This window comes from Alligator sinensis, unplaced genomic scaffold (assembly GCF_000455745.1).
Source record: "Alligator sinensis unplaced genomic scaffold, ASM45574v1 scaffold240_1, whole genome shotgun sequence".
NCBI classification, from domain to species: Eukaryota; Metazoa; Chordata; order Crocodylia; family Alligatoridae; genus Alligator; species Alligator sinensis.
In genome coordinates, this window is record NW_005841902.1 from 1293055 (window position 1) to 1304132 (window position 11078).

The 11078-nt window shown below is 46.7% G+C and overlaps 1 protein-coding gene across 2 annotated transcripts in view; it reads right to left on the reverse strand.

The window, feature by feature from the left end:
- Positions 1-10413, reverse strand: part of HABP4 (hyaluronan binding protein 4) — a 39380-nt gene extending 28967 nt beyond the window's left edge. For both annotated transcript variants that reach the window (XM_006018448.1, XM_006018447.1), the window contains exon 1: positions 10397-10413. In XM_006018448.1, coding sequence (XP_006018510.1) covers positions 10397-10409 — 13 coding nt within the window. In that variant the 5' untranslated portion in view covers positions 10410-10413. The remainder of the gene's footprint in view (positions 1-10396) is intronic.
- Positions 10414-11078: the final 665 nt, after the last annotated feature.

The window sequence follows — 11078 nt, forward strand, 5'->3', positions numbered from 1 at the left end:
AAGGAGGAGAGGTGAGCGGCATTAATTCCCTGGGTTCTGAAGCCACAGATCTAGCAACAGCAGGGATTAGCATCACTGCCCAAGGGGTTTTGGCAGTCATGGTGACAAGCCCTCAGGATGAATCAGGTTTGTGGAAATGAGTGGTTCAATCCATGAGAAACCTTGTGGGCTGGATGACCCACCACTCCACATTGGATCTGGTCTGATGTAACACATGTTAGCCAAAGTCTTATTTTGGCTTCCTGTTTCCTATCCTGTTACGGTTTCCCTGAATATTAGTTTGTATTTAATAAAAACTGTTTTTCTACTTCTCTAAATCAAATATAAGGTAATCATCCACAAAGAGGAAGACTACCTTGCATTCAAAAGCTTGCTTAACTTTATCCCAACTACACAGCCAATCCAATAAAAGATATCACACTAAGAAATCCTTTCCTCTTGCATAATTTCTGAACTATCATGGTTACAATATCACTTTTACACTGCCATTCTTTAAAAAATTTCTACGTTCTGTTTAATATAGTATAGTACAAAAACAGTATTAAATTCTGTAAAAAATCTATAGCAAGTGTATTTTATATCACATACCAAGCATCAGCCATCACTTGGAACTATTCTTTATAAAGTTAAGTTACTTATGGAAAATTATGATATTTCTGCATTGCCTAATGAACATTCAGTGTTTTGAGCTCTCTATCCCACAAGCATTCTGGACATTCTTCATTTCTTCTCTCTCCTCTTTCCACTTCATATCTATTGCTGTCCTGTAGCTCATTTTCAAGCAGTACAAAAATGACATAAAGGTCAATCCTCTCCCTTTGCTATCAGTTACCATTCAATGAATGGAAAGGGATTGTGGATTAGTCTAGTTATGGTATCAGAAATTATATCAGTTCACTTGTCCAGTCTCATTGTTTGCCTAGTCCCTTGTTTTACATAAAAAGAACTAGAATTATAATTTATAATTGGATTAGATGGGAGACATATAATCAAATATACAGACAAGCATGACTGTAAATATGTTTAATTTGTATGTTAACAGAGCAAATAGTAATCACAGAGCCATATTAATCACTCAGTATTACCTTTACTCCATTTTATCATTTGCAGTACACATGTGCTCTATTTAAATCTAATGTTGCTTTCATACATATTTGACTCTTTGATTTATATGCATTTATATACACAAGCAAAGAGAAATTATTTTAAAACTTGTGTTTAGCCTGGGGAAGGGGGAGGAAAGGGCATGAAGAAATGAACTAAGTTGACCCTTCAAGAGTATGGAGTCCCGACACACTAGGTCTGTAGTCAATGATACAATTTATGACTTATAGGAGCATTGAATGTGGGTTTCCAACTGTTTAGGAAGAACAGAGGGCTAATTAGTGACTGCAAATAGTTATACTAATACTCTTCCCTGCATTTTCCTGTTCTGCCTTCAGCTGTGACATTGACAGCACTCCTGCAGACTATGGTTCCCTGGCACGTGAAGTTATGGATATGTTTCTACGGTCTGCACCACTGGTTCTGTTCCAAGTAGATTCTGTATGCTGTGGATGTAGTAAGGAGGTGTCAGGATTTAGTCATTTATGTCAATGTTTCTGATTTGTGTGATATAAAACAGTGGTTCTCAACCTTTTTAATACCAGGACCCATCTGTAAATATCAATGGCCAGTCCCAACCCAGTGCCTCCCAACCCACTGCCCTGTCTGGCTCCAGGCTTCAACCCTCCAGTGTGTGGGGCAGCAGATGTGTGTGTGGGGTGGGGGGGGGAGCATTCTGCCAGCCTGCAAGTGAAAAGCCACAGTTTCCCACCTTTTTCTTCCTTAAAGGAGAATCCATTTTTTAAATTCGTTGATCCATTTTTAAAGTTTGTTCACAACCCTTTCATATATTCTTGCAACCTACTTGTGGGTCATGATACATGGGTTGAGAAATACTGATACAAAACATACATTTATGAGGCCAGTAGTTAAACACTAGCAAGTGTAGATGTACTACATTTTTAATATATTATAATAATCTTTATTAATACAGTTAGAAGGTAATCTATTGTATTGTTAGCTTAACATTTCAAGGCCTGAACAGGTTGCCATAAAAGATTTCTCCTAACGTACACATGGTATTCAACAACTGGTTGCTTGCATGCTGAAAAAAGGGAGGTGGAACAGCATCAGAGTTAAGGAAATATCACAATACCTGTCAAAGTCACAACCTTCCTTTCTAAGACAATAGTGTGCATTTCAATACAAACATAATTATAATAAATGAATAACAATGGTTATATACATTTTAGAAGAAACAACTATAATTTCCTATTTAAATCCAAACTGGAATTTGCCAAGCTAGTTACAAAGCTTTCCTCTTTATCTGCTAAAATCTTCGTCTAATGCTGAAAAACCTGAAAAGACAAACAGTATACATCTATTAAAGATGAGCAGACTTCGGCGGTTGTGTGTTTCTACACTTTCAGTCTTGAACAGTACTTTTTAAAACTCTCATTAATCAATTACAAGATGATACAAGCCCTGGCCCCGTTAGTATGAAACTTTGGACTTAAAGGCGCTTGTACACGTGACAGGGGGTTTAGTATCCTAAACTTAAACAGTGGGTTATTAATTGTGATTATTAAAAATCCACCATTTCAATTTAGGGGCTTCTGTCACTGTTACTGCAAGGGGCCCAATGCTATTTTCTCTTTTATCACAAAGCCTGACCACCTCTGTCATGGCCCGGGGGGAGCTGCCAGTGGGCCAAGCAGCCCATGAGCTGCAGGGTGCTCTGGTCCTTCCCTTCACGGCAGCAGTAACCCCCAGAGCCACCCAGGTGGCCTGCTAACAGGCTGTGGGCTACCCCAGCTCACAGGCACCCAATCCAATGCTTTCCCAAGCCTGCCCAGGCTTCCAGTGTGCCGTGCACCATTCCTGCCAACTTCTCTAGCTGCCAGCACACTCAGTTGCCCTCTTGCTAATTCCCTGCACTGCCCCAGGGGCAAGGCAGCCCATTCCCAGGTGTTCCTAGGCACGGGGCACTGCTCCCTGGGCAGGCTTGGGGAAGAGTTGGATCTAGCGGGTGCTACCTCCAAGCTGGGGCAGCATTCGGCATACTAGCAGCCCACCTGAGTGGCCCCAGGGGACACCACCACTGCAGAGGGAAAGACCAGGACTCCCTGCAGCTCAGGGGTCACTTGTCCCACTGGCAGCTCACCCCCCAGCTATGGGAGAGGTGGGCAAGTTCCATGGAAAAAATAAGAATCGGGACCCCCCTCCACTGCTGTTTTCACCCCACCTCTCCTGCAAGCAGGGGGTGAGCTGTCAGATTAAAGGCTGCAATATACAAGTAGCTACATTGCACACTAAACTACAAGCAGATGTGGCTTAGTTTGCAATGTAACAAACTCATTTAAATTACAACAACACCTGCACTTGTAAAGTGATGCAATTAAACTGCAAAAACAGGCAAGTTTTGTCATGTGTACAAGCACACAAAACATGGCTAAGTTGCATTCATTTCCTAATGCAAGAAGGTGCTTATTTGCTGGCAGACATAGGATTGGTACTTTGACTGGAAGGGATGCAAACCAGAGTTTTGCAGTGATAGCATGAGATGAGATATCATGTTGGTGATTACAACATAAATGCTTAGGCAAACAGTTAAAACGGTTTTAAAAAATGATAATGATGTGGTGTAAAACTAAGAATTATCCTGTCCAATTTCAGGAAAAGTGTATTGGATAACATTTGGGAATTTTCTTGGTATACAAAATCATGTACCTCTCTGCAATGATACAGATTTAGGCCAAATCTACAAACATACTTTTGTGACTCCTACTCATTTCAGTGGTCGTTGTGCCTAAATCCCTTTTCAGCTCTGGTTACTAATTTCAATGTTTGTTATAGACTGTGGTGGCAAGAAGACCCCGCGGGTGCCGGGGGGCTAGGGGAACCCCCGAGAGCCCCCGCAGGAAACAAACAGGTCCCCCACACCCCAGAAAACTTACCTTTTAGAGCGCAGCCAAAGCCAGAACCGGAGCCGTGCCCCTGTAAACCGGCATTACGCCGGCTCTTTAATCAGCTGCTCCCGAGGCTGGGGAGCGCCAAGGCAGATTATGGCAGCTGGGGCTGCTACCGTGGAAAGCTTAAAAACCCCGCCAGAAGCCAGCAGGGAGAGAGAGAGAGAGAGCCAGCCGGGAGCATGCCAGGCAGGCGGTGACTCCTGAGGCTGGCAGGACTGTGGCTGCAGGCACAGCTCCTGCACTTGGGGCAGGGGAAGCAGTGTCCCTGCATTAGGCTGGGGAAGACCGATCCCCGACTGCCTAAATTTCAGATTCCATAAGAGCATCTCTCTTTCTGAGAGAGAGAAAGACACAAGATCATGGGAGCCCAGCCCTCTGGCACCAGGGTCTGGGGGCTCCAGTTGCCCTAACATCCAGGCAACGGATCGGTGCCAAAGCTGACGCCTGACCCCTTAGTAAAGGGGCTAACAGGGGACGGCAGAACAACAGAAGCAACACCCAAGCAGTTGGCGAGTGGATGGGGTGTAGGGGAGGCAAAGCCTCGGGGAACATCGCATAATGAACGTGAGTACCTCTGTCACCGGGTCACCCGAGAAAAAGAACACCACTGAACCCCTCTTTTCACCCAGTAACAGCAAGTCGTGGCAGACAAGTTGAGGGGGCGCCCAGGTAAAGGGGAACAGGACAGTACTCACCACGCCCACTAGAGACGCCACATAGACCAATTCAGTTATGGTGTCTGTGTGAAAAGACTAGGGGCCCCAAATGTTTTGATCACTATAGGAGGACTGGGTTTAATACATTTTGGATTTAAAATGTTGAATCAGAATCCTTCAATATGCTTGTTGGCTTCTGGGAAAAAGTGTCAACAGATAAATACTAGAAGAAACTAACTTTGCAGCTATTCCTCTGCAAAAGCATCAGAAGAGACTGGCCTCATGCCCAGAATTCTAAGCATCACAGAATGGATAAAATCTGTTAGTATACTGAATAAGCTTGAAAAGTTAACTTGCTCAGCAAATAATTTTCTTGATGTATATGAACAATTCCACATACTCTCAGCTAGGGTGACTATATTTTATAATGTTTAAAATTAATACAGTTACTGTAGATTAATTGTGAATCAGTACTAAAACTTCTGAATTGTTTATGATAGTTGGATAATCACTGTTACTCATTTCAGTGACAAGCTATACCCCATGTTCCATGATGACTTGTTTTGTTTCGGGGGGTTTTAGGTTTGTGGGTTTTTTGGTGGGGAGGGGGGTTGCTAAACGTAAAAAAAACCAACTTGTTAATTGAAAGGATGAAGATAAGATTAGCTGAAATGCACCACACAGAAAATTACCCTAATTAAGTAGACTGCGATATTGAAAAAAATAATCCAAAAAGTGAGATCTTTACCTTTTTTAAAAAGGTGAAGCCAGGAAACAAAACGGTTGTTGAGAGTGAAGGCAGCTCTTCTTTTTTTTGATAGGACAACAGTTCTGATCAGGAAATAATAACAGCCACAGTGCATATGGAAGCATCCAAAAAGATTGGTGCCAACCAGATTACTGTCATCTAGTACACTTACGGTATTTATTCAGTATTCAGTATACTTAGGGATACATTTAGTAAGCACTAGAAAGTATTAGTATCATTGCACAAGGCTCCATCTAGAATACTGTCTGCAGTTCTGGTCACCAGCATTTGAAACAGATTAATTTAATCTGGACAGGAACAAAGAAAGGCCACTGAAATGGTCATGGGAATGGGGACCTTTTATGAATGAAGATTAAAGGAGTTTACCTTATTTAGATTAAGAAAATGGAGATTGACAGGGGATATGATTACTTTTTTCAAATGAATATATGGCATGAGTGTCAAGAGTGGAACAAAGCTTAGCATCCACTTGATTTGTCAACAGGGGCAAATTAGCTCTCTGTTGCTTGGTCGCCTTTACCCACTAATACAACACTTAGGCATTAGTTTCAAACACAGTTAACCCTTTCTTGTACCAGCTAATCAGAGAAACTGTGGCATACAATATTATAGAACCATAGAATAGAAGGACTGGAAGGGACCTGTAAGATCATCAAGTCTGGTCCCCTGCCATGGGCAGGAGGTTATTAGGCTCAAATGAACTCAACAAGGTGCTTGTCCAGCCTCTTCTTGAACACCTCCAGGGATGGTGACTATACCACCTCTGCCGGGAGTCTGTTCCAGATTCTAGATACCCTTACGGAAAAGAAGTTTGTCCTTATTTGTAGCCTAAAATTTTCCTCAATTAACTTATTATTATAACATGTCAATAATAATGTTTAAAATTATCATATTTAAATCAGAAATATTACAATAAAAGCACAGTCTGTTATACTATGCCGAACATTTTTATTGCCCCATGCTGTGGGGGTGGGAAGAAGGAAGGTCATTTCTGGCAGTGGAGATTTCAAGTGTATGCCTGAAGCTGACACTGGAGCTCACTTGAAGTCTACAGGCACAGGCATTTGATAGCAAGTAGTTTCTGCAATAAAGGCTGCCCAAAGGCATTCATGGTAAGTCTGGGTAAAACTGGAAAACCCCAAGGCCTGCCTTATTTTTGGAGCACAGTGCTGAGGCAGGTCTACAAAATGGGGGCTAGTGCTTGATGGCCCCCTGTAACAGGTTGCTCTCCCCAGCAGTATTTTAGTGGCCTATGGGGGGCACCCTTGAAGTCCCTTAATGTTTCACTTTCGTCTTGTATCCCGCCTTTACTCATCTGCCACATCTTGATGTAAATATTATTTAGATGTTCTTACAAGTGATAGACTGCCTATTGTACTTCTATGTTGGGGTTATCAGCCACACCACGGGCCTTGCCCCCCATCTTTTTCTAGCTAGGCCTACCAGTCTAAACCCACCAGGTAGGGTTTGACTCTGAGGCTCTAGTTCCTTAATCTTCTCTGGGCCCATGGCCCTCCTTTTTGCTTTCAGTGTGGAGACAGGCCTTCTGGCCCCCTTTCACCCTGCACCCCCTGGACGCCAAGTTGTTGGGTCTTCTGCCCCCTCAAGCTTGGCCCTTTCTTATAGCTCGGGCTACTAGCCAGGATCCCCCCCACTGGTTCCCAGCTTCTAAGTCCTGCAGCCAGCTCTGGGCTACTGGCCCTATATAGCTGCACTCACTAGTGCACTAGGCCATTTGGCCTTTTATGACTGCACCCCAAGGCACTGATGAGGCCTCCTCCTCCCCTACAGCCTCGACCACAAACCACTGATCTGTCAGTCAAAATATAAAAAGTAAGTCCATGGGCTATAACCACAAAAAAAGAATTAAAAAATAAAATAAAAAATTAAAGAAGGCAGTATGCTGGCTTGTGTTTTTTTATGGCTCTGCGCTCCTGCTTCCCACCATCGGTTTCTTGTGGGGCTGCCACAGCTTGTCTGGGAGTCATCAGGAGTTCCCCCTACAGCAGCTGGACAGGCAGCCAAGCATCTTCATGGAGCTATTATGCACAAACTCCTTCTCCCCCTGGCTGCTGCCCCAGAACTGCCACTAAGCCCAGGGTTTTTGTAGTTCTGGCCTGTCCCCTTCCAGTCACCTGACTAGCCAGCAAGGCTCAACTTTTAACCCCTACCTTGCCAGCAGGCTGTGCCCAGAAAGTTCTGGTCTTAAAGGGACCGGCCTGCTTTCTGGTAACAGGGCTAGGGTTCCCTGTTACACCCCCAATGACAAGGTCCAGTCCTACATGGCTGTCCCTGGATCTTTGGGGATGTCCCATGGTCCTTGTTGGTCACTGCTATTGTCTAGCAGCCCCTTGTGGCCAACCTGACCCAGAGACCATCACAAGAGGTGGAAGATAAGCAAAGAGCTGGAGCTGACAATGGATTTTCAGCACTGGGTCCTACCACAAGACAACAGATACAATGGTTTGGGACAGCTATAAGGGGATAGATACAGAGGGGCAGGGCTGGCCATAGAGGGCTGCCAGCAAGGGCTTCTTTTATTTTCACACCCCCTGGGAGTTAAATTAACAGTCTCTACTTTCAGGTCTCAAAAATGTCATCCTTCTGTAGGTTCAGCCCTAGGCTGAGCACCTGTCAGGGGATGACATAAGTTCAAGGCTCTCTCCTTTATTCATGGAAGAGGTGGCTGCTCAGTTCTCAACAGCCAAGTTGCTGGCTGGACTGGAAAGCCACACCTACTGCTCCATGCAAGCATAACTCAGCCCAGCTCTCTAACAAAGGAACATCTAGAACAGCTTCAATACAACCCTAGCCCTACCAACTACTTCTCCAACTCTAGCCTGCAAGTGCCTTCTAAGGCAAAACACTGACCCTTACTTTGTGAGCCTGAGCTGTATCCCTAACTGTAGACCAAAAGCTGATGAACCCTACCAGCCACGATCCTAAGACTAGGCTGTGGTTTCATACCAGTGCCACCTCTAGACCCAAACTGGCTGGAGTGGCTTTTAAACTTTTTTTCCGCTGGGAAATAAAACCGTGTAGTTCTACAGAGAGAAATCCTGGGTTCAGGGAGCACAGGCCCTTGACTGTCAGCCTTCTAGAGGCTCACTGAGTTTAGGGCTCTCCTCCCTGGTGCCTTGCCAGGGTGAGGTTCTGGCCCAGCCCAGCTGAGCTTGGCTCCATGGCCAGCCATACCAGATTTTTACTTGCTCCCCCAAGCAGAGTGGTACCTGGCTCCCAAACCTGCCCAACCACTTCTGTGGCAGCAGGGCACAAAGTTGAAAGCCTTAGCTCTCAACCCTAAGCCCCAAAGGCTCTTCTCCCTGGTGCCTTGCAGCAATGGCAGGGAAGGATGAAAAGCAAAGTAGGTTCATATTGGCTATCAGGAAAAACTTCTCTTAAAACAGTGAGGCAGCGAAACAGACTGTCTAGGGAAGTTGTGGACGCTCCACTGTTGGAGGTGTTCAAAGAAAGATTGGACAAGCATTGGTCAGGGATGATCTAGGACAGGGCTGTCCAACTTCTAAGTGGCTGGGGACAGCACCAGGACTAGCTATGGGCCTCTGGTCACATGCTGCACTGTGCAGTCATGCCCTCCTCCACCCACTGCATGGCTCTTCCCCTTCCTCACTGCTTCACTGCACACTGGCCCCCAACACATGCACATGCTGCACTGTGTGCCTGTGGCTCACCCACAGTTCACCCTGGCAATGCCATGCAGTACTGCACTTCAGCAAAGGCAGAGGAGGGAGGGGGATCCCAGAGACTCTAGCTGCTGGTGCAGAAGACCAGGGGCCAAAACTTAGCTCCTCATGAGCTGCAAGTGGCCGTTGGGCCACCAGTTGAATAGCTGTGATCTAGGAGTAGCTCTACGGGAGTGCTCTGTAAAGAACAACTGTTAAAGCAAGCACTTGAGCTCTCCCCATGCACACCCCTAACCCTACAGCTCTGAGAAATAATGAGAAGAGCTCTGCAGCCTAAAACAGGTGGCTATCAGGAGAGGACCCTGCTCAGCAGTTCGAGAATGAAGCAGAGCTAGTTTAGTATATAGGATCAAAGAAAGCAAGGCCGGAAGCCAACTGGCAAGGTCCTCTAGTTATGAAACGAAGAGTATCTAGTTATGAAGCTGATCTATGAAAGAAGACAAAAGCAGCTGGCATCGGTTTATGGAGGATATTGGAGGAGGTGTGGCTACCTGGTTAGAGTGTTTGGTGCTTGGAGTTCTGCTTATTGCAGAGAGAGAGAGATGGAGTTATGCTTGCTGCCCCCAGAGAGAGAAAGTCTGCGTGTGTGTGTCCCCCCAGAGAGAGAGTGTGTGCACATGTATATGGTGCATGGAGGAGTGTTAGTTGTACCCGTGTTGGTCTAAGGACACAGGCAGACAAGGTTCTTTGGGTAGATGCGATATCTTTTATTAGATATAGAACTAGATATTATTAGATATTAGAACTAAATAATTGGAGCAATGGTTCTTTTCAAGCTTTCAGGCGCAAATGCCCTTTTTCAGGCATAGGGAGGGTCATTTTGTATACTGGCTTCTATGCTACCCAGAACACAAAACAGCACCAGATTCTCCCTGTGCCTGAAGAAAGGTGTTTGTGCCTGAAAGCTTGCAAAGAACATTTTTTCCAATTTTTCAGTTGGCCTAATAAAAGATTTCCTATCTACCCAAAGAACCTGCTCTGCGGATGGTGCGTGGACCCCCAGCACGCGTACAGCATTTCCTGTTTCTTTGCTCTCGTGGTTAAGCGGGGCCTGCAAAGAATTTTCTCCCCCTCCTCCTGCAACACCTGTCCGGAGGCATTGGGCGCTGGCTGCAGCCACAGCCAAGGACTTTGTGGGCTGTTCCAACGCTCCTGCTGGGACTTAAAGCCGGGGGACTCCTGGCTACAGGGTCTTGCCCTCTGCTCAGCACAAAGCAGATGCCCATATTGTGGGTCAGGAAGGAATTTTACCCTCGAAGCACATTCGTTTGGCCTGGGGGGCAGGAGTTGCCTGCTCTGTAGCAAGGGGCAGGTTTGTTCCTGGCTTTCTCCGGTGCATTTTAACATCCTCTGCAGCAAGGGGACGTTGGCCACAGAAGCCCTGGGTCTTTTGCCTTGCCCTCGGGAGACAGAGGGGTGACCATGTCTAGGACCAGGTGGGGGCAAAACGAGGGCGGAGCCCCGAGAGCGTAGCAACCACCCGGGCGGTCTGCGGGCCACATCTTTTATTGGCCGACCGCGCAGGGCGGGTAAAGCTAGACGAACCGCGGGGTAAAGCCCCACACCAGCCGCAATGGCGGGGAAGGCGTCCTATGGCGGCGAAGGCTTCCTCCCTCCCTCCCCTTTAACTGGGGCACGTGACGCCGAGGCAGCCCAGACGCCGCAACCGCCGCAGGCGCGCGGGAAGCCGCGCCCCGCCCCCATTGGCCGCAGCCACGAAACAACAACAAGGCGCGCTAAATTCGACCAAGCGGGGCGGCCCCACTCCCCTCCGCGGAACCCGCCTCCTGCCTCCGGCGGCCCAATCAGCACGCGCCGGGCGTGGAGGGGGCGGAGGTGGGGCCAGGGCCCGGCTCGTCCGCGGGCTGCCTCCGAGCGGTTTCGAATTCTGTGCGCCGAGAAGCGAGCCAGCCAAAGGCGGGGGACGGGGGGG